This window comes from Typopeltis vanoorti, chromosome 24, assembly GCF_054136105.1.
Source record: "Typopeltis vanoorti isolate ZY-2024b chromosome 24, IOZ_Tvanoo_1.0, whole genome shotgun sequence".
Taxonomy (NCBI): domain Eukaryota; kingdom Metazoa; phylum Arthropoda; class Arachnida; order Uropygi; family Thelyphonidae; genus Typopeltis; species Typopeltis vanoorti.
The window spans coordinates 16,769,616-16,792,805 of NC_143572.1; the positions used below are offsets into that span (position 1 = coordinate 16,769,616).

A 23,190-nucleotide genomic window follows, 5' to 3' on the forward strand; every position below is an offset into this window, starting at 1 on the left:
AACAAGATTCAAATTTGGTTCTTGTTTCCAAACCATTCCCCCCCCCCCCCAATAATATTTGAGTTTACAGTTAACCTCAAAGTCGCTTGGTATTAAATTTTTTTTTTAAAGTTTTTGCATATATTTTTCTTTTCAAATACAATATTCATTTTATCCTACTCAAGATTGAACAGCTAAAAAGTTCTTTTTCGGAAAGAACTTGACATTTTGTCGGCATCCAGGAATACATTAGCAGAGCTAATCTCAGGTGGTATGGTCACTTAAACAGAATGGGCAAGGAAAGATTAGCAAAACAAGTGTTCTCTGCCAGGAAAACAACCCAGAGGAAGACCAAGATATAGGTGGATTGATACGGTACAATGTGCCTTAGATGTTAGAAATATAAGATTGGAGTCTTGACAAGTAACAGACTGATTTGGAGGAAAATTGTAGATAGGAAGTTAGTAATGATGTAAATTTTTCATGCAGTACTATCATATCCTGTACATCCCTTGAGGGTACATGTCAGGAATTGATGAGGATGACTGAACAGCTATCACTCTTATTCCTGATCTTGTATACTATTGTATCCTTCAGTAACATAACAAAAAGAACAAGAGTTGATTATGGCAGAGTGAATAACAACTTTATTTTTTGTGTCTTATCTTCATAATTTGCTTTGTTTTCTTCACTTGAACCTTTTATGGCACCATAGACATGAACAGATCTAATTGTTCAATTTCCCCATTTTAAAATGTGTTCACATCACTACTTGAAATTGCTTGCCATTCAAGAAGTTTATCTTCATGTTGAATTTTACAGCTAATCCTTCATTTCCCTTCAGAACATAATGTATTTATTATTTACCAGAATTTTACATGTTTGAATCTTCATTGTCTTAAGTAACACCAATTATTCCAATAAGCACTTCTCTAATATTTTTGCTAGTTCCATCCTTTCTGATTATGCTCCTTACATTGACGGTAATCATCAATTATCACGATGCTTGAGCTTTTCCGTTTTCACTTTTCTTTAGTATATAAATTTATATATGACCACACATGAAAGACCGCAAAACCTACAGTATATCAGTGCTTTTTTTTGGGGGGGGGGAAGAGAATAAGAAGAAAGGGGGAAACCTGTTGATATATATTTTTTTAAACAGCTGATGGTTGTATTCTTTGGGAAAGGAAGAGTTGGAGAGACTGTTCCACAGAACAAAATTAGATGGAATGAAAGAGGAGGCAGAGAAATTGGTCCAGCAAGTTTCAAGTTGGACTCTAATAGGTGATGATTATCAACAGCTGTTATTCTTATAAAAACAGTTCTCCATCATTATTTAAACTGTTACCTTTTTGGTAGCAGAACCTCCCCTTCCACTTTGATAAATACTTAATTTAATATCATTCAAGATGGATTCAGTGAAATGATGAAATTATTATTTCACTTTGTAGTAATAAATGTGACAAGCTAAACAAAAAGACTAGTTTTGTTTATTAAGTTTCCAATGAACTGAATTACAGTCAAAAGCATTCACAAATAAGTGAAATTAAATTTCTTTTATTATGCATAATAATTGAGATTTGTTTTCTTCTTAGCTTGAACTTCAAGAATAGCATCCATGAAATCTTCATGTGTCACAACAGTAGCTCCACGTCGAAGAGCTATCATTCCCTGTATAGAATAAAATATAAAACGGATTATTTCTTATTTTACTCATTACATTTTTTTTTGTTTAAATATTTTTAGATGGAAAACAAATATAAATTTTACACATTGTTATTTGTCAATCCCTATATTTTAAGTTGCTTATATTTACTTAATAAGTTTGTTCAATTGCATTTTATATTGGAAGAACACATTAAATTTTTAAGTTAATCCCACATTTATTGTACACTGTTAAAGCTAGAGGTAAAGAACAGGAAGTGAGCCAAAGATGTTACGGAAGACAGTAAAGAAGGCAATGAAAATACAAGTGAATTTGAGCTGTGTATTAGTGAATGTTTGCATTTTAATAGGTTCAAAAGAAAAATGAATGATAGTTTTCACTAAAAAAGCATCTATGGAATTACAAAAAAATTCAGAAACAGATAATTTGTGTAAAAGAAATTGGAACAAGCTTACAAGAGAAATCACCAATTATATGAATAGTCTTATTTTGGAAACATCAAATATTTTAAAGAGGGTTTTGGTATATCAAGAAATCTCCAGAACTCCTTAAATGGGATAAATGGACCAAAAAGTGAACAGTTAACAAGAAGCAACTGATGTCTATGAAATAAATCTGCTCTTTTGCAGAAACAACAAATGGCAGGGTCGACTTATCGCTTTTATAACGCTTAGATAAAATCCTCATTATTTTCAATCATTATCTGAATTATTTTATAGAAATTAACAAAAAAAAAAAAAAAAAGATATATAGTTATAGTTGGTTTATCTAAATGTATCAAAAATGTAAGTGATACATTTTTGAAAGGGGACATAAATTTTTCTCAATTCTAGTATATAGTGGAAGATGTGGATGCATGCACCCACTCACCCCCAAACATACACATTATTTTCAAAGCTTCCTACTCAAATATTTTATAAATATAGGAATCTAGAGTTAATATTTTGAGTAACTTGTATCAAGTTAATCATCACAGTAACATGGTTTGTGAAAGTGAATGTCAATGGAAGAAATGCTTCTGAGATACACTTTTTTTTTTGCAACAGTGCAGTGGCCTTTCATAAGTTCTGTTGCCTTTCACACCTGAACAATGCCATCTCTATATAAAATTTGATCACGTATAATCTGTGCATGATGATATCCGTCCTGATGTTGAAAAGATTTCTGAATTTGTTATATAATCAGGATATTTCAGGAGGAAAAACAAGATCTATTAACAGATCAAGGCATTGCCATGGGTAGCCCTCCTTAAATGGGTAGAACTCTACATTTGGCAAACTATTTTTTAACCAACTGGAAGATATCTTGTTCTCATCCATTCACCCCTGACCCTCTCTTTGGTTTCATTATGTTGATAATGTTTTTGCTATATGTTCTCATTCTAAAAATGAACTTGCCACTTTTCTACATTGGAGCAATAGTCTTTACCCATGCATTCAATTCACCATGGAAAAAGAAAATTTCTGGTAGTTTACCATTCTTGGACATCCTTCTTACTTACACAGTCTCTGGTACTTTGTCAACCAGTGTTTATTGAAACCTACCTTTACTGGCAGATATGTTAATCAAATGTCTGCTCTCAACACCTCTCAAAAAATTGGTGTTATCAAGTCATTAATTAATAGAGAACAAAATGTGTGCTCCTCTCCCTCAAGCTTACAACAAGAACTTCTCACTATCAAAACTTTAATGGAATTAAATTGTTACAACCCTCATCAAATTCAACAGCTAATTGACTCCTATGTTCCAACACCAAAGAATTCTTGGCTGCAGGGTTCCAATCCCTTGTATTTTGGTATCTTTGAACCTATTGATAGAATCCCATATACAGGGTGTCCACATTGGACCTCCCTAGTTTCAAAGAAGGGTAAAAAATCAAAATGCAGAAATATGTAAGGTTTGGGTTTTCAAATGCTCCAGACGCTGCTGGACAGGGCTGTCATAGTTTTAAACATGACATGGAGGGGGGGGGGGGCAGAGAAAGCACAAGTTGTGTGGTGGTTAGCTCTGAGCTGAAATTAATCAAAGCAGTGCAGCATAAGTTCCATCAGGTGTACAGCAAGGCGGCACCCAACCCTAAGAGTATCTGTTTATGGAAAGAAAATTTCCTAATGACAGGAAGCGTTTCAAAACAACATGGAAGAGGGAAGCAGCCAATATTGGAAGAGAAGGCAGAGAGGATTTCTGAGACCTTTGCATGAAGCCTGACAAAAATCATTAGGAGAGTGCTAAGTGAATTGCAAATATCCTGCTCCACCATTCACAAGATCGTCTATCATAAGTTGCACCTACATGCATACAAAGTGCAGGTGTTGTAGGAAATCAAGCAAAATGATAAGCCACAACGGGTAATGTTTGCAGCTGAAATTCTGGAATGTGTCAAAGAGAATCCAGATTTCTTTCCCAGATTTGCTTTTCAGACAAAGCTACTTTTCATGTCAGCAGAAAAGTGAACATGAACAATATCAGGATATGGGTGAGTGAAAATCCTCATTGTGTCATGGAACATATTTGTGACAGTCCCAAGGTAAATGTCTGGTGTGGAGTAATGTGAAATGCTATCACTGACCCATTTTTTAATCGATGGTATAATTTACCTCAACATGCTGGAAAAGTTTGTCTTTCCACAACTCGAAGACTGCAGCTGAACATCCTCTTTCAACAAGACAGTGCTCCACCACACTGGCATTTGGAAGTCCATGCAACTCATGACAGCGTCTTCCTGCAGCAGTGAAACCTAGAAGCCAAAGCCTTATTGTGGGAGATACAAACTAACCACATCTATGGTACTGCTCCTTGAACTAAAGGATAGACAAAGCATTCCTAACAGACTCTGGCCCATTTCAAATGTTCTCTCCTGTGGTGTGGGTATACGGGCATATCAATCGCTAGTTGAATACCATATAGCCCACCTTCATGAAGCTTTTTGTATGGAGTGTAAGCAAATATCAACATTCCTGTAGTTGATGTGAGGTCAGATCATAGCTGATTTGGGTTAACTTCTGTTTTGGTGAGAGGGTAATTGGAGATATCTGTCACTAACTGTGGTAGTAGACCATAGCTTTTCTTCACTGTATCGCTTGGATGCTATTTGTGGGTGTTGGAATAGATTCCACAGCACGGCTCACATTAATCCATGTAGCTCCAGCTGCCTTACTTTGGCTGGCCTCTAGTTTTACAATGGCTTGCCACCTGAATTCATTGTTGGTAAATGATGCTTTGCAGCCATACCCAATAATTTTGCTATCACAAAATGTCTTGTTCTCACTCCAGACATGGAATGAAAAACCACTTCAAAATGCCTGCTTTTATGCCATGGCTTATTTACATATACCACTGACTATGCCACTCATTTGTATATGATAACCAGACCTAACATTACTTTTTAAATAATGCACTTGACTTTCAGATCCCCCCCTCCACTTTTCCCAAGTTTTTGCAATTTTTCTCTTCTTTCCTTAATTTACGGAAATCAGTACATAAAATGTGGTATATCTAAATGAAAGTCATCAGATATTTCCACAGTTACACTAACCAATGCCAAAATTGCTTCCCTCTTATTTCTGATACTTCTAGCATTAGTATATATAAATAATAGTATCCTCTTAGGATGCTATTATTATCCATCTTTACACCTCATATATTGACTACCTCCTTCAACACTGTTGCTTGTGAGACTACAGCATAAAATAAAAATCATCTTGCAGTCTTTTAAATAATCCCAGTTTGAGATATTTATTCCCACTAGTAATTCCCAATTTTAAATTAAATTTAAAATCCATTTAAATTTAATTTAAATTTAAAGTTAAATTTAATGATTTAAATAAAATCATTAAATTTTATTTAACAATAGATAAAATTTTATCTATCGTTATTTTATTATAACGACAGATAAAATAATCTATCATTATTTTACTCAAATAACGGATTTGAGTAAAATGATATTTTTGGATATATCGTTTTACTCAAATCATGAGTAGAATATTTGTCCTCAATCTGTCAGTTTAACCTAATTATTTATCCTTTACTAAATCAGTCTCTACTGACTCTCTAGATATCTCAGTTAGTGTACCTCTCATCCTCCTATGTAATTCTCTTCAGTTCAACAATATATGCATTTATGTGATGTGATGTGAGCTAATCTGATACTGAAAACCTTTGGTGACTTTACTCAAAAGTTTCCAGTCTCATTAGTTACTATCTGCAGCATCTAATTCAGCTATTTTCAATCAGTGCTTACAAATAATCTAATAGTAATTTTGTCACTTCCTTTGCACTTTATATGGCTGGTATAATCCTGCCTGTGACAATTACCACACGTAGTTAGACTTATCTTCCCATGCAAAAAAAAGACCAATTCTAATATAAATATAGTACCACTTTATATGAAAACAGTCAAAAATAATGGAGCGCAGAGTACTTGTTTTTGTTTTCTTTCATATGGATGCACAATGAGACACAATCTAGGATTCTGAATGATGCAGTGCTACCACTAAAAATATTTATACTTCCATAATCGAGAATTGAGCTTCTGTAGCTTGTATAGATGAAGCCCTTTTGTCGGAAAGACCTGTGTTCGATTCCTGTCCATAACATGAGGAACCATTATCTGGTCTCTTTCAACTAAAGGTGAGTTAGCCGGTCTCATACGGAGCTAGAGGGTTTCATCCCTCAAAACAGGCAAACCAGCCCCATGAACACACAATTAGTCATAAATACTCAGGGCAAGGAAGGCAATGGGAAACTAGCTTATTTCATAATCATTCCCTGGTAAAATAGCATATTGCTATCCAACCAACCGTAAGGTTGAGGACTAAACACACACACACACAATAAGCTTTAACATATTAAAATGCAATATTTTACAAAGTGTCTTCTAATCAGTGATTTCTAAATGGTAATAACTAGTACTGCTAAACTTGGTGTATAGCTTTCTATTCAAATAACTTAAGCAATGTAAGGGTTTGGCTTACTATGTGCTATTGCAGATTTTATTTAAATGGTACATGACACAACCACTAAATATGGTATATAGCTTCCAATTTTCCCAATTTAAAGAAACTACAGTAGTCCCCGCCCCAACAGATCTTTTTTTTGGGGGGGGGGGGGGGGCTGTAGTTTCTTTAAACTGGGAAAATCTTACCTTCGGTCATCCCCCGGTCTGAAAATATTACATGAAAAATTCCAGAAATAAACAATTCATACGTTTTAAATTGTGTGCCATTCTGAATAGTGTGATGATTGCACCATCCAGCCCGCGACATAAATCATCCCTCTGTCCAGCGTATCTGCCATGTAGTATATGCTATCCACTTGTTTTTTGGTAGCTGTCTCAATTATCAGATTGACTGTAGCAGTGCTTATGTTCAAGTAACCCTTATTTTACTAAATAAGGGAGCCCCAGAGCAAAGAATAGCGATGCTGGCAATTCCGATATGCCAAAGAGAAGCCATAAAGTGCTTTCTTTAAGTGAAAAGGTGGAAGTTTCCAACTTCACAAGAAAAGAATAAAAATCGAATGCTAGGGTTACTAAGAATCCATTCATATAACTTTTATTACACTATATTGTTATAACTGTTCCATTTTGTTAATCTCTTACTGAGCCTAATTTATAAATTAAAATTTATCACAGGTATCTATGTATAAGAAAAAACACATAGTATTATAGGGTTAGGTATCCATATCCATTGGGGTCTTGGAATGCATCCCCTGCGGATAAGGGGATGCATTCCAAGATATAGCAAAAACTTATATGCTTCTCTTTCCCAATTCTTCCTCACTCCAGAACAGTATTTAGAAGTTGAAATATAAAAATTGAGCATATAAGAGAAAAGAATACAGTTGTTAGCTTTTGTTTTTCTGCTTGCTTACCACCTGTAACAAACTTTCTACCTCTACCACTATCTTCTCTGCTGAAGTGGTAGAGATACTGCTGATGCTTAGGGTATGACAAAAATGAATTTAGAATATAAATCTTTTTAATCGGGGTGCTTAAGGGTCAAAACTGTATAACTGAGAGAAGACCTCCACATAGCCTTTAAAGGAATGCGGAGAACCAACCAGAGCTTCTGACCTAATGTCCAATCCTCACCTTCTCGTAGTGCACACTGTTGGGTATCTACCTAGATACTAAATGAACGAGGATGGGCTGGCAATTTGGGATTTAGCTGACCAAATTGTATTCTTGTTGGCTTAAACCAATATAGAAAATGATGGTACAACATGACAAAATTTCATGCCGGCTGGGGTGTCGCCTGGTTAAACATGACCATTGTTGTTTTTGCCAGGACACCAGGGCGAACAGCGAAAAGTCAGCTACTGGAACAAATCTGAAAGCACACCCCAACTCAACATCACCAGAGTTAAAGATCAGTACTATCAACATAAGAAGCCTGAATGGAAAGAAATGGAGCTAGCTGAGGAATTAGATGAGTACCAGATCGACATAATAGGGGTGACTGAAACAAAAAAGACAAAAACTGGTGAGATCTTTCTGAGCAATAAATACAAAATATTATACTCAGGAAATGACAATCAAGGAAAAGAAGGAGTAGCCATAGTATAATATTTTGTATGTATTTACTACATTGAGACTGCCTGCCATTCAAGGAGTAGCCATAGTATTCAACACAAAATACGAGGCTAATCTTCTTGAATGGCAGGCAGTCTCAAGTAGAGTGATGTGTGCAAATATCAGAATGGGGAATTGGACAATGAGACTTATTTGTGCCTATGATGATCTTTTTAATCAACCATTTGTTTCTATGAACAGGAATATAAAATCTAATTAAAAGAGACAATACTGTTTCAACAATAAAAACTTTGAAGACAGACACTAGAAATTGATTTAACTGATAATTAAATATGGCACGGCAAAAATACTATATATTATTCAATTAGTGGTAATTTGTATCCATGATTTCATATAGTAATAACAGTTTCAGGTAAGGTCATAATTTGAATTACAATATTTCTGTCAATGTAATTTTTTATAGCAGAGAAGTTCAGTCCATATATAGCACATTAAAGCTTCAACTACATGCACAAATGCTAAGAGTTACCTAATCACTTTACAGAAACTGTCCAACTCATTTTCCCTTGAGGGTATTTATTTATAGAACTAATATGGGAGTAAGGAATATGCTTCCCCATTCAAATTTACTACATTGAATCCTGTTTTATAATGAACTGTTAGTCCCTATAGATTCCCTAGAGCAAGCATAAACCTTACTTGGTTCTTTAATACAAAAATAAGTACCCCACCCCCCAATTTTTTTTTTCTTCAATGCTTTTCCTCTGTAATATTCCATCAAGTCAAGATGGAATATTCAAGTCAAGTATGTAAGAATGCAAACACCTCAAAAACTATTACTCAATAATTTTTAAATTAAGTGTGTGTGTGTGTGTGTATATATAATTATATATATATATATAAGTCCGCGCGGTTAGCCTAGTGGCTATGCGCTTTGCAACCATATGCCTGGGGAAGGAGTGTCCTAGGTTCAATTCCCGTCGGTGACGTGAGGAGCTGAAGGATCTTCCTCAGCCATAGCCAAGTTAGCCAGTCTTGGGCATGGACAGCAGGGTTTTTTCCCCAGTTTATTCTGGGGGTTTTCATCCCACAAAGCAGGCAAACTGGCCTTGAGAACTTAACACTACAGGCCATAGGATACACCGGGGCATAGGGCTGACCACCTTATCCTGTAAACGGAGTGAGGTCCGATAATCAATGTACCCTCGACACCGCAAGGTAAAAGAGGGTATAAAGAAGATGAGATATATATATATATATATTTTTTTAAATCACATCTTAAAACATTTAAAACTGCTATACTAGACATCAGTTTTCTGACAGTAAATAGCAAATTGGCAATTATCAACTGAATGAATGAATCCTATGTGTTTTACTTACCGCTTCCACACAAACAGCTTTGCACTGCGCCCCATTGAAATCATCAGTACATCTTGCAAGTTCTTCAAAATTTACATCAGGGCTAAATAAAAGAAGGAAAATATAAAATAAAGATCACAAATAAAATAACTATTATAATCATGCTTTTAATTTGTTCTGTAATTTTGTATAACTTTAAACAGTCCATAAAATTATTTTTCAAAAAGTATAAACAAAAGGATATACAGTTGAATTTTAGTATAGCAAACTCATAGAGATTTCAGGAATAGTTGATAATTATATAAACAGACAGAGCAAAAAAAAAATATCATCTGTGAAGTTAAAGGGTACAAATGGAAATGGATTGGACATGACATGGATTCCAAAAAAAAAAAAAAAAAAAAAAAAAAAAAAAAAAAAAAAAAAAAAAAACAAGCTGAACACAACATTCAGCTAAAAGTTCAGTAGTTTCACTTCACCATGTAGAAAATTGCTTTGCTGCATCTATTTAGCTTAAATACAACAGCTAAAAATCTCAATTGACCAATATACTTGAATATGTTTTCTAGTTTCCTTAATGCATATTTCTTTCAATATTCTACAGTAAGCATAAAGAATAACTGCTTAAACAATAGGAATATATTAATTGAGCAGTTCAAAGCACTATTCAATATAAAGACTTTTACTGCAGATTCCATATTGCTCCATAGAACATAATATATCACTTACAATTATTTACATAAAATCAAAAGGAATAAGTAATACTATTTATTTAGATAAAGCCACATATTTTGGTCTGAAAATTACAGGCCATTTTAAGTGGCAATGATGACCGCGTATTACACAGTAGAACAATAATGGATTAATTTGAAACAGAAAGAACCACATGATGTTGTACATACAATAGGCTTTATTTAATTAATATTACTCATTCCTTGTTTTTGTATAAATAAGTAATAGTAACTCATACATACAATAAGCTTTATGTAAATAAATAGTATTACTTATTTCTTGTGCTTTTGTATAAATAATAGTAACTATGTCACTGTTGTATTTTCAGACTGAAATATTTGGATTTATCTAAATAAATAGTATTACTTATTCCTTGTGTTTTCATGTAATAATTAATAGTAACTGTATGGCTCAAGTATCTCTAAAATAGCATTATCACTTACCTTTCATGAAGCACAAAATATTCTCATATACTAAGCTTGATATATTATATTGTCCTTCAATTATTAATTTCACATCTCCGTATCCTTGAAGGGTAGTTAAAGATGCATATAAAAACATTTCCAGGATCAGAGAACTTTAAACATTTTGTCTTATGTCTTATAAGGCAAAATATTTACATAATTAAAAAAGTTATTTACTGTGGGACATGTGTTATTCTCATTTTTTTGAAGTAGGCTTGAAGAATAATCAATCAGAATGGAAATAGATTGAATTGAGCAGTTCCAACTGCACTTCTAATAATAAAAAGAACTTTATGGAGATTCTGTCTTGCTCCTTGGAACCCATATCACTGGCTTCTCATATACAAAACTTGTACATTATGCTGTCCTTTAATTATTAACTTCACAGTTCTGTATCCTTGGAGAGTAATTATCCATTTTAGACAAATAATGGACTCTACAACTGTGTTAGAAATAATTATTTTAATTTCCTGACATTTCGACCTTCATATTAAGGTCATCCATCATCTGGAGTATATATTACACAGAGACAAGTTATATTACTAATTATAGGAAGAGCCAAAGGCTTCAATTCGGCAACATAACTTATTTAAGTTAGGGGATATTACACCCCATATTGTTTCTTAGCCGAATAAGAAACTCAAAGAGTTTCATGCCGAATATAGAAACTATATAAAGTTCGGTGATTCCAAGTGTAAGCAAATACCTGGATACTGCAGCATCTGACCCTTTAGGTAGTGCAAACTGAGGCAACTCATGTCAAAGGTGGAGCAAGTTCTGATCACTATTCTTGATATTTACCCATAATGTGAACTTAGCTCCTAGGAGCTGTATTACTGTTCTACATTATGAGAGAAGGTCACTACCCAGACCAGTTTCAACCTTTATTGAGGTCTCATCAGTGAGTAGGTAGACCTAGTTAATAATACCAAGTTTGTAGCAAACAGAACTTGCATCCATTCTATGAGAATTGCCAATGTAATATGATGCAATGCAATGGATGTGATGTAATATCCCTTAACTTAAATAAGTTATGTCGCCGAATTGAAGCCTTTAGCTCTTCATATAATTAGTAATTTATTAGGACACCTCTTGGCAATTCTCATAGAAGGGATGTATAATGAACTCGTTCGCAGAGTACATAAGTTCTTTTCGCTATACACTTTGGTATTAGGTCTAGCTACTCACTGATGAAGCCTCAAAAAAGGCTGAAACCGGTCTGGATAGTGACCTCCCTCCATAATGTAATAACAGCATACATTTCCTAGGAAATGTGTTTTTACATTATGGAAAATACCTAAAATTAGCGATCTGAACTTCCCCCACCTTTGCAACGAGTTGCCCTGGTATTGTAGGATCAATGGATCACTTGCATTGGCTAACGCTAGTGTCGCCGATACTTTATAGTTTACTATATTCGGCAAGAAACTCTCTGATTCCAATCTTTGAGTTTCTTATTCAGTTTTAAAACTATGTGGGATTTAATATCCCCTTAATTTAAGTAATGTTTTCATTGCCGAAATGAAGCTTATTAGCTCTTTATACTTAAGTAATCAAAAAGCCATGTTACTTTCCCTCTTAAATATCAGAATCAGCTGCTCCAGATCTTTAGTTTCCTGCATATCTTAAATTATTTGTCTGCCATCAATCTTAATCCCAGCTGGGTCTTTGTCTAAGATAGCCATTCTCACAATATATTCACTATAAATATTAAAAAAAATAGAAGATACGGATGTGAGTTTTTAGATGTATGGGGGTGTGTTTGATGGCAGAAAAGATTTGTATAAGAATGATGGCCTGCACTTGAATTTATTTGGCATCAGAAACCTGGAGAAATTACTTCTTGGTATGAGACCCAATGCAGAAAGTCAGGAAAACTAGATCAAGGGAGGAATAAGAAAAATGTGTGTGAAAGTTCAGCTGTGGTATACAAACATGATAAAGATATGAATGCCTTTGAACATGGTTATGTATGTGGCAAAGGAGTGGAAAAATATGCTTTGGGTTTGGACCTTTTAAGTATGTCTGGAGAGGGAAAAGAGAAATTCTAGAACAAGACCACATAGATTGCATATCTAATTATAAGAATAGGCTAGGTCGTAAATTGTTATGTCTATACACAAATGCCAGGAGCATTAGAAACAAAGGGATTGAGTTTGTTGCTTTATTGAATACAATGTGGCCTAAGATTGTTGGCATTAGTGAAACCTGGCTATCAGAATTAGATATGGTAAGTGGGATCGAGTGTAATGGATATACTATTTTTAGAAATGACAGAAGAGATAGGAGGAGTGCTACTAATGATATCTAATGACTTAAGTCCAGTTAGGGTAGAAATACAAGAAAACGATGGTAACAATGTCCCATGTAGCGATGAGTTTGAGTATCTGGTGAAGTGTTGCTACAGACCTGGCGGCTCAGTTGTAGGGGACAAAGAAATGCATCACCAATTTAGCCTTATGGGTACCAAGCGAATGATCATTATGGGTGACTTTAATTTTCCAAAAATTGATTGGGTAGAAGAGAAATCTAATGATAAGAAAGAACAGGAATTTACTGAATTGTTTTGAGACAACTTTCTCAAGCAGCATGTGAAAGAAGGAACTAGAGGTCAAAGGGTGTTGGATTTGCTCATAGCTTCAGAAGGATCTCTGACAAGAATATGGCTTTTTTTTTACCACCAATTGGTGAGAGTGATCATGCAGTTCTTTCTTGGGAAGTATCTACTTGTATTGAAGTTCCGATTAAAACAGGTTACATGCTGAACAACAAAGCAGGAAATTATGATCAACTTAGAAGAATACTATCTTTGGTCCCATGGTATCAGTTACTGAATGGAAAAAATGTCAGCAATGCATGGGAATCTTTGAAAAAGTGCTTGAATGAGGCAGTATCTCAATGTATCCCTAGTGTTCGAAGAATAAATAGGTTGGAAGTGAAATAGATGTGCAGCCTTATTAAGCAAGAGATCCACAAGAAGAAGATGATGTGGGAAGAATATCGTGAGAATAAGAGAGAGGATTTATGAAATATATAAAGCTCAGGCGAGAAAAGCTGAAATTGAGTATGAAAAGAAATTAGCCATGCAAGCTAAAGGCAATTGTATCGTTATGCCGCAAGCAAAAGTAATAATGAACGTGGAAGAATAACTTTATTGAATGAAGATGGTACACGAGTGTCGGAAGCCAAGGAGATTGTTCAGTTCAGTTAACGAGTACTCGCTTTGCTCTAAGATATATCAACCAGGTGTATGTAGCATAGTGCTACTGCTACGTTGGATGAAGAGTTAGGGTTCATAAAAATGAGGTTGAGAGCTCTTGCATAACTTGGATAAGAATTTGCCAATAGGAACAGATGGAATATCAGCCGATCTGCTAAAGGAATGTTCAGCTGAATTGGCTAGGCCTTTCACACATTTGTATAACTTGAGTCTCAGCTCAGGAATAGAAGGAATGTATGATAGTTCCATTGCACAAGGGTGGTGCAAAAACTGACGTGTCTAACTACTGACCTATTAGTATATCTGGTGTGGTAGTGAAGATTTTAGAGAAGTTGGTAAGAACTTGCATACGGAAATGGGTAGGCAAGCATTCTATACTCTGCAGGGAACAGCATGGGTTTACTAAAAGAAGGTCATGTTTTAGCAATTTGCTCATTTTATAACAATGTTATGGCCGAGTTGGATAGGATAAAGGGAATGAATACACTATGATAATGTTGGATTTTTCTAAGACATTTGATAGAATACCACATGCAGGCTGTTGCATAAACTGCAGAATATGGGACTGGAATATAATCTATTGACTTAGATCAGGGGATGGTTGACAGACAGATATCAAAAAGTGGTACACAGTGGGTGTGAATCTGCCAAATTTAAGGTAACCAGCGGTGTACCTCAGGGTTCAGTCCTTGGGCCATTGTTGTTCAATCTATACATAAATGACATCAAGCAGGATCTATCATCAGATGTGCAATTGTTTGCTGATGATGCAACGATAGGCAGGGCAATCAGGGATGCTACTGATATTCGGCAATTACAAAATGATTTGAATAGACTGGAAATCTGGGCAAATGAAAATGGCTATCAGTTTAATGTTAGTAAGTGTAGTACACTTACTAACATTAAACCTGAAGAGGCAAGGGATCTTGGTGGATAAGAATTTAAAGTTCAAAGGTCACATAGCAAAAGTTGCAAATACAACTCAGAGGATAATTGCTATGTTGAAGCGAACCTTGACATGTAAGGATAAGGAAGTAATTTTGCTTCTTTATAAGACTTTGATAAGACCACACCTGGATTACTGTGAGCAGATTTGGTCTCCCGGGTTCCAATGGGGATAAAGAAGCTGTGAAAAGGGTGCAAAGAAGAGTTACAAAGATAATATCTGGATTATGGGATTTAGATTATGAGGATAGATTGTGAGTATGGGGATTGCAGACTCTGGTTAATTAGGAGAAAGAGGGGTGATATGATAGACGTCTATAAACTTTTGAATGGGTGTTATAGCATTTCAAACGATGAAATTTTTTGGTATATGGAAGGCAGGAAGAGAACATGGGGGCATCCATGGAAGTTAAAGTTGTTTTCAGTCAAGAAAGGGGTAAGAGCTAGGTTTTTCTCCCAGAGAATAGTGAGTGAGTGGAATAATTTGCCCTTATGGGTAGTGAGTGCATCTAATGTAAATGAATTTAAGGGAAGGTATGATAGCTGGGTTGGGTAATTTACAGCCTCCCTTGATGAGTCCTTGACTCCCTGGAGGTCTCAGATAATAATAATAATAATAATAAAATATATTCACTATAAATATTAAAAAGATAGAGCAACGGTATACAACTCTGCCACACCCCTTTTCCCACTCAAACACTGTCTGTTTCTCCAAAGACTGTTTTTATTGAAGCTTCTTGATCTCATTACAATCTACGGCAGGGATGGCCAACCGCGCATGCACTAAAAGTGGTGCATTGGACCCCAATGATAATAATCAAAAAGTAAGCCTATTTATGCAAAAAGTATTAAGCAAAATCCGATTTTTAGAAAAAAAGTTACAAAATTTCTAATTATTTTTAGCGATTTTATTGTTTCATGCACATTCCTTTGTTTGATCCTGAGGCATTATGATATAAGAAAGCATTAACAATAGTGGCGCATCACAAGTTTTTGTCAGTCAGTTTAAATTGACACTTGTGTGCTATGGAGTTGTGCTTTGTTCGTCCTTCGTGATCATTTGCAGTTTTGTACTTTTTTTTAAATTAAGTCTTGTTTTTAGATTCAGTTACCCATCACAGTGTAAAAGAAAAACAAAAGGTGATAATAAGTGTGAATTCAATGAATGGTGAGAAAATGAGCTCTTATTTATAGCAAATATTTGTGAAAACACTTTCTCACATAATAAAACACATGATCTTAATAGACACTAAAACACAACATCAGACTGAAATATAAGGAAAACTAAAGTTAGTGCTTAGGTGTGAGTTACAGAGAGAGAATCTTGTTTTTATATTAAATCAATATCTCATGTCTATATTAACATCTTTTTACTGGGAGTTTTTAAGGATACAAGAGCTGTATGGCACATCTGAACTTATGTGAAAAAATTGGCACATGGAACGTTAAAGGTTGGCCATCCGTGATCTACAGTCTGTTGCGATCCATGCAATCAAAAGCATACACAAGAATATTTCTTGTCAAGTATAATATACTTTGTAGCCAAGTGAAAAAAACTTTCTACAACTATTTCTGATCCAGAGTATTTTAATAATATGGTGATACACCATTTTGCTACTTATATATATGGGAATTACAGTCATTCCTCAACTTATGACATATGCAACCTATTACTGCTCTTTCTTACATCAGCCATCCCATAATGCCTTCGTAGCGCAATTGGAAGAAGGATGGTACACTGCACCCTTCGATTGGAATAGGCCTAAGTTCGATTCTCGTTGTGACGGGAGGAATCTTTATCTGGACGATTTCAATCGAAGGTGAGTTAGCCGATCTCATACGGAGGTAGCAGGGTTTTTTCTCCCGGAAACTAGGGTTTTTCATTCCGCATACAGACAAATCGGCCCTTCAGAACACACGCAATTTACAGAAATATATACTAGTTGTGGTAGTGGTGGAGGTAGATGGCGTTGATGGAGATGATTCGTAGTAGTAGAGGTTTGGCGTAGTAGTTGAGACAGTTGTAGGTGTCCTCCTGCGATGAGTATTCGGACTCCTTGGAGGTGTCACGAATACTAATAATAATAACACATTCACTCTTGCAACCCATGGACCAGGGTGTTATTGCAGCTACTGAGGGTTATTCAGACTTTTGGAAGGAATCCAATATCTTGCAGATGCAGCACGAAGTGAGGGAACAGCAGATTGTGTGAATGGTATAAGCTGCTGAAAATATATGCTCATACATTCACAGTATTCCTGTTTATACTTATATGGCATATACATGGAGTAAAAAAATACAGAATTTTATTCAAAAACTTAAATATATTTCATCTAATGTAATGTGGGAGAAATATATTTACTCATCATCAGGGAGAAAGACCAGTAACTACATTCAAAATATGAATAATAAGAATGAGTTGCATAGCATGTGCTCACAGCCAAGTTGACAAAATCACACTATTAAAGTTAAAAGGAACAACTGTAAAATTCTGTGCAGATAAAAAACATAAATAAATTAGTGAACTATTAATAGTAATCACTTCCCAAAACTTGTAGATTGGCATACAGTCAGAAAGAGGTTAAGGTTTGAATGATTTCATAGCATTCACATTTCAAGATAATGTCAAGGTAAAGATGATCAAATTTGAACCTGCTGGAATGAAGAATATTTGTCAGGTTCCAAAGAACTGTGTGTCTACAGTCAATATCATGAGAAGTAAGGTTGGACTTGTCAGATTCCAAAAATGCAATATAGACTGGATATTCTTGGATTGTAATCAAAGCAGAGTGGCCAGGCGTTCAAAGTAGCAAAGATGACATAAACAGGGTATTTGATAGATGCCCAGTAAGGAGAGGGGTGATAATGTATCCTTTGTAGATGACAGTTTCTGAGATAATTTGTAAGAAGTGTACAGATCAATAAATATGTCTAGTACACATTCCCTTAAAACAATCGTTCACAGTATTCCACAAAGACAAAACCATACTGGTGACAAGATAGGCCCACTTGCTTAAGAAATAGGATTGATAATGAAGATGTAGAGTATTTGAAATTACTATGTCTTCTCCTGCAATATTGGAATGCTGCAGAAGAAGAATTCACAAACAATCTTACAGAACTAGCACGAAAAAAGGAGGGGGGAGAGAGAGAGAATAGAACAAGAAGAGGAAGCCAAGCCACAGAAAGCAAAGCCTCCATTAATAAGTCAATTCAGTTGTCTGAGGAAATGGTTCCTAAAATGGAGAGATTTAACAAAATAGCAAAATGCTGCAATTGTTTTGTAAAAAGAAATTTATGCAGAAAAGAAAACGAACCCTGTGCAGATTAAGCTGTATCAAATGTACAGACAACTCCAGCTGTCACCTCTTCCTGTGAAGATGAGCCTATACATTCCACAAGTTATGCATCTGTGAACTCAACCATCAAATGCTTTGTTGCAATTCCTGAATTTGAAGAATTTTCTGTTGATTGCCTAGCCTCCCCTGCCTCTTCTGATGAATTCTCCAATTAATAGAGCAGAAGTTTTGAAGAATTATTCTTACTCCATGTGTTTATATCTAATTATTTTAAGTGGACAGATGTACTATGCACTCCTGTTTTAATGAGTATTACAATCAGTACTATATACAGAAATTTTATGTTATGGTTTGTGCACTATAAACATTAAAGAGTAAAACTGTTTAAAAAATATAACAAAACAGACTTACAAATTTTAGCATTTGGGCATATTTGCTGTTAACATATTTTTATGGTTCATACAGTGATTTCCACTCACAGCTTTTTTGACTTATGACTGGATTGCCAGAAAGAAACTCTGTCATAAGTTGAGGACTGACTGTATATGACTTCTGCACTGATTTAACCTATCTTCCTGTGTCTAGCTTCAACTAATGACACCTCAATAAATGTCAAAACCAGTCTGGGTAGTAACTCTTCTTATAAGGCATAACAATATACATAAAATGCACAGCATACTTTCAAAAGGAAGTATGTTATGAATAATGGGATACTGAGGCAATAGATGAAGTCAATAGCCTCTATATACAAGTCGACTAGTTGTGAAAATACTTCACTGAAACTTAGTTTGCTTAGGCTTAGGTAAAGAATATTAAAGTAAAGTAATTATTAAAGAATATTAAAATAAATAAATAATGTAAATATTAAAGAATATTAAAATAAAGAATATAATTGTACAATGATGGTACAACATGACAAAATTTTATGCCAGCTGGGGTGTAGCCTGGTTAAACAAGGCCTCCGTTGCTTTCGCCAGGGAACCAGGGCGAACAGCAAAAAGTCAGCTACTGGAACAAATCTGAAAACACACCCCAACTCAACATCACCAGAGTTAAAGATCGGTACTATCAACACAAGAAGCTTGAATGGCAAAGAAATGGAGCTAGCTGAGGAATTAGATAAGTATCAGATCGACATAATAGGGGTGACTGAAACAAAAAAGACAAAAACTGGTGAGATCTTTCTGAGCAATAAATACAAAATGTTATATTCAGGCAATGACAATCAAGGAAAAGAAGGAGTAGCCATAGTATTCAACACAAAATACGAGTCTAATCTTCTTGAATGGCAGTCAGTCTCAAGTTGAGTAATGTGGGCAAATATGAGAATGGGGAACTGGACAATGAGACATTTGCACCTGTGGTTCCACAGAAAGTTCTACTAAGGTAGAAGTGGAGGAATTTTTTGAGGCTTTAGAAAAAGCAACTGACACAATGAAAAAGGAAAAGTTGGTCCTTGTTGGGGGTCTAAACAGTAGAGTAGGAAACTATTGTGAGACATACAAAAATATTTTGGGAAAATTTGGAGAAAAAAGCAAACCTAATAATAATGGCAAATACCTGTTGGATTTCTGCTCAGGACATGGACTGGTTATTACTAACATCATGTTCCAACATAAAAAATTGCACAAATTCACATGGAGAAAAGAGGCTAGGAATAAGAAAAGTCTCATTGACTATGTTATTGTTGATAGTGATGTTTTCTCCCTGGTGCAGGACACCAGAGTGTACAGAGGATTTGAAATTGGAAGCAATCACTATTTAGTCTTGAGCAGGATAAAATTGAATTTCATATTGAAAAGAATAACATGTAAGAAAGTTTTAAAGCGAATAAAAGTTAAGCAGCTCTCAGATGTTAAATGTAGACTAAAATACACAAAGATTATTGAAGAAAAACTGAAAGAGTTTTGAGAACAGGAATCGGAGATGCAGTGGCAAGCCTTGAAGAAAGCCCTGAGTGATTCAGCTAGAGAAGCATGTGGTGAAGTTGTCTGCAAGGATAGAAAAATTAGAACTCCATGGTGGACACAGGAAGTAAAGAGGCAGTGAAGGAAAAGAAGAAAGCATATCAAAAGTTCCTGGCAAATAAGTCAGCTCTGTATTCTCTTAGAGAATACAGAGACAAATGCAAGAATGCTAAACACTGTGTAAAACTAGCTAACAAAAGTCCTGGGAGGACTTTGGCAAGAATATAAAAAATAAATATCTAGAAGGTGGCAAAATATTCTGGAGGTTGTTGAAGAAGCTTAGGAATGGAGGAAAGAGTGCTGTAAAAGGAGTTAGAGATGATAAAGGTGACATGAAAACAGGAGAAAAAGATATCCTTGAAGTATGGAGTAATTACTTTGAAAAACTGCTAAATGAAACAAGCGGTGATGACAGCACAGTGGTAAAAAACACTTACCAGGCATGCATTCAGGAATAAATATCCATACTTGAAGTAGAAAAAGCCATCAAAGGATTGAAATGTGGAAAGGCAGCAGAAGTAGATGATATTCGACCAGAAATGCTGAAGTATGATGGTATAAGAGCCTTACTGTGTCTGCACTGCATAGTTCTGAAAGCCTGGACAGAGGTACGAATTCCCGATGATTGGAGTAGAACTCTCATAGTACCCATATATAAAAAGGGAAATAAAACCAAATGTGAGAATTACAAAGGTATTTCCCTACTGAGTGTTCCTGGCAAGATCTATGCAAGTATACTTGAGAAACGGTTGAGAAAAATTGTGGAAGAAAAGCTTGGTGAAGAACAAGCTGGATTCAGGCCAAATAGAGGCTGTCAGGATTAGATCTTCTCTTTACGACAAATAGTTGAGAAAGCATGGGAATATAACAAAGATCTGTATTTAAGTTTTGTCGATTTGGAAAAGGCATATGACAAGGTGCCAAGAGAGAAGCTATTCAATATGCTACAGTTATATGGTGTGAATGGGGCATTATATCAAGCAATACTTAGTCTTTATTTGAGTTGTAAGTGAGCAGTTAGAATTGAAGGAAGTACAGGAAGATGGTTTAATGTTAAATCTGGTATGAGACAAGGATGTACATTATCCCCTGTGTTATTCATTATCTATATGAATCACATTATGAAGGAAAGTGGTATTAAACATGATATCAAAATTGGAGATGTTCATGTCAGCTCTTTGCTTTATGTGGATGATGTTATACTTCTAAATAAATCCACTACAAGTCTGCAAGATTCTCTGACTAAATTGAATAGCTGTTGTAATAGATATGGTATGAAAGTCAGCAATAAAAAGACAAAGACAATGAAAATAGGCAGAATCACTGAACATGTCAACTGTGTTGTGAATGGAGAACCTGTGGAACAAGTAAAACATTTCAGCTACTCAGGCACGATTTTTAGTGAAGATGGTAAATTAAATATAGTAATAGACAACAGAATCAGCAAAGCTGGTATGGTAGGAAGTTAATTGAATAAATTCATATGGAATAAGAGAGAAATTAGTCGGAAAACTGAATTAGCTGTATAGAAGACAGTGTTTAAACCAGTTTTAACTTATGGATCCGAGAGCTGGATCAGAAGTAAAACACTTGACCAAAGACTAGAGACCGCAGATATGGGAGTCCTGAGAAAGATTAGAGGTGTGAACAGATGGCATCAATGGCAATATCATATTAAAAACAAAGATATTAGGAAAGAACTTGACATTGTCAGCATCCAGGAATACGTTAGCAGAGCTAATCTCAGCTGGAATGGTCACTTAAACAGAATGGGCAAAGTAAGATTAGCAAAACAAGTGTTCTCAGCCAGGTTGGCAGCAAAACAACCCAGAGGAGGACCAAGATATAGGTGGATCGATATGGTACAAAGTGCCTTAGATGATAGAAATATAACATCTGATAATGTCAGAGTCTTAAGAAGTAACAGACTGATTTGGAGGAAAATTGTAGATAGGAAGTTAGTAATAATGTAATTTTTTTCATGTAGTACTATCATATCCTGTACACCCCTTGAGGGTACATGGCAGGAATTTGATGATGACGATGATATAATTTCTTGTCAAGTATAATATTCTTTGTAGCCAAGTGTCAAACAACTTTCTATTACCATCATAATATCTAGCAATTGACTTGTAGAAGAACTTTACTGTACTCTTGAATGTGAGAGGTTCAGGATTCCTGTAGTATATTTTTCATACCACCAAAGGATGGTATTGCATGGTTGCATGTATGATGGTGGTGGTGGTGGTGGGGCTGCTCTGGAAACTAAAAACAGCAATAGCTACTTCAAAGTCCAACAAATAAACTAGACAGTGATGTTTCACCATACAATGAAGTCATTTACTACCTACAGATCTAGATGGTATTTTCTTCAACTAGAGAAGATATGCATTTGTATTGGCATACTGGGTTTGCTAGAATCCCATTTGTGGTTCACAAAAATCTGTAAATGTATGTTCTCTGGCCAGATTGTGTCTCATGGAATGAAAATTTCTTACCATTTTGTAAGAGGGAGACTAACTACCCTTCAGTAGAAAAGCCTTGTTAAATTTCTTTACTTATGGAAAATCGGGCTTTTCTGATCAAGCACTTCAAAATTTGACATGCAACCAAATGGAAAGGCATTGAAGTCCATACATTGTACCAAAACAAGGTACAAAAGAAAATTCAAAGAAGCCTGTGAGATGCTAATCCTTCATCCCATTCTCAATAAGAATGATGGCTTAACAGTTCCAAGAGTCTGGAAGGTCCATCTAAAACCCATATAGTATCTAGGAATAGAACTACCAAACCACAAAAATCCACGAAAAATATAGATCAATCTATAATCAGTTGTCAATAAAACAAAACTTAAAAATAACAAGACTGTAAAGAATTAATAGCTCCACTTATTTAAGTGTTTAATTATTACCGATTTAATTCATTTAATGATTCTTTCTTTTTTTTACCCAGCTCACCAGATGTCAGACCAGGATCAATAGTTGACCTGAACAGTTATGCTGTAGCCGACTTTAAAGTACATT

At 35.1% G+C, this 23,190-nt stretch overlaps 1 protein-coding gene across 1 annotated transcript in view; it reads right to left on the reverse strand.

Annotated features, from left to right (window-relative positions):
* Nucleotides 1–1,450: 1,450 nt before the first annotated feature.
* Rpt5 (26S proteasome regulatory subunit Rpt5) overlaps nucleotides 1,451–23,190 on the reverse strand; it is a 137,489-nt gene continuing 115,749 nt past the window's right edge. Inside the window, exons 12-13 of the mRNA XM_090414090.1 lie at nucleotides 9,561–9,642; nucleotides 1,451–1,653 (exon numbers count right to left, since the gene is read on the reverse strand). Of these exons, the coding sequence (XP_090270216.1) occupies nucleotides 1,543–1,653; nucleotides 9,561–9,642 (193 nt within the window). The 3' untranslated portion in view covers nucleotides 1,451–1,542. The remainder of the gene's footprint in view (nucleotides 1,654–9,560; nucleotides 9,643–23,190) is intronic.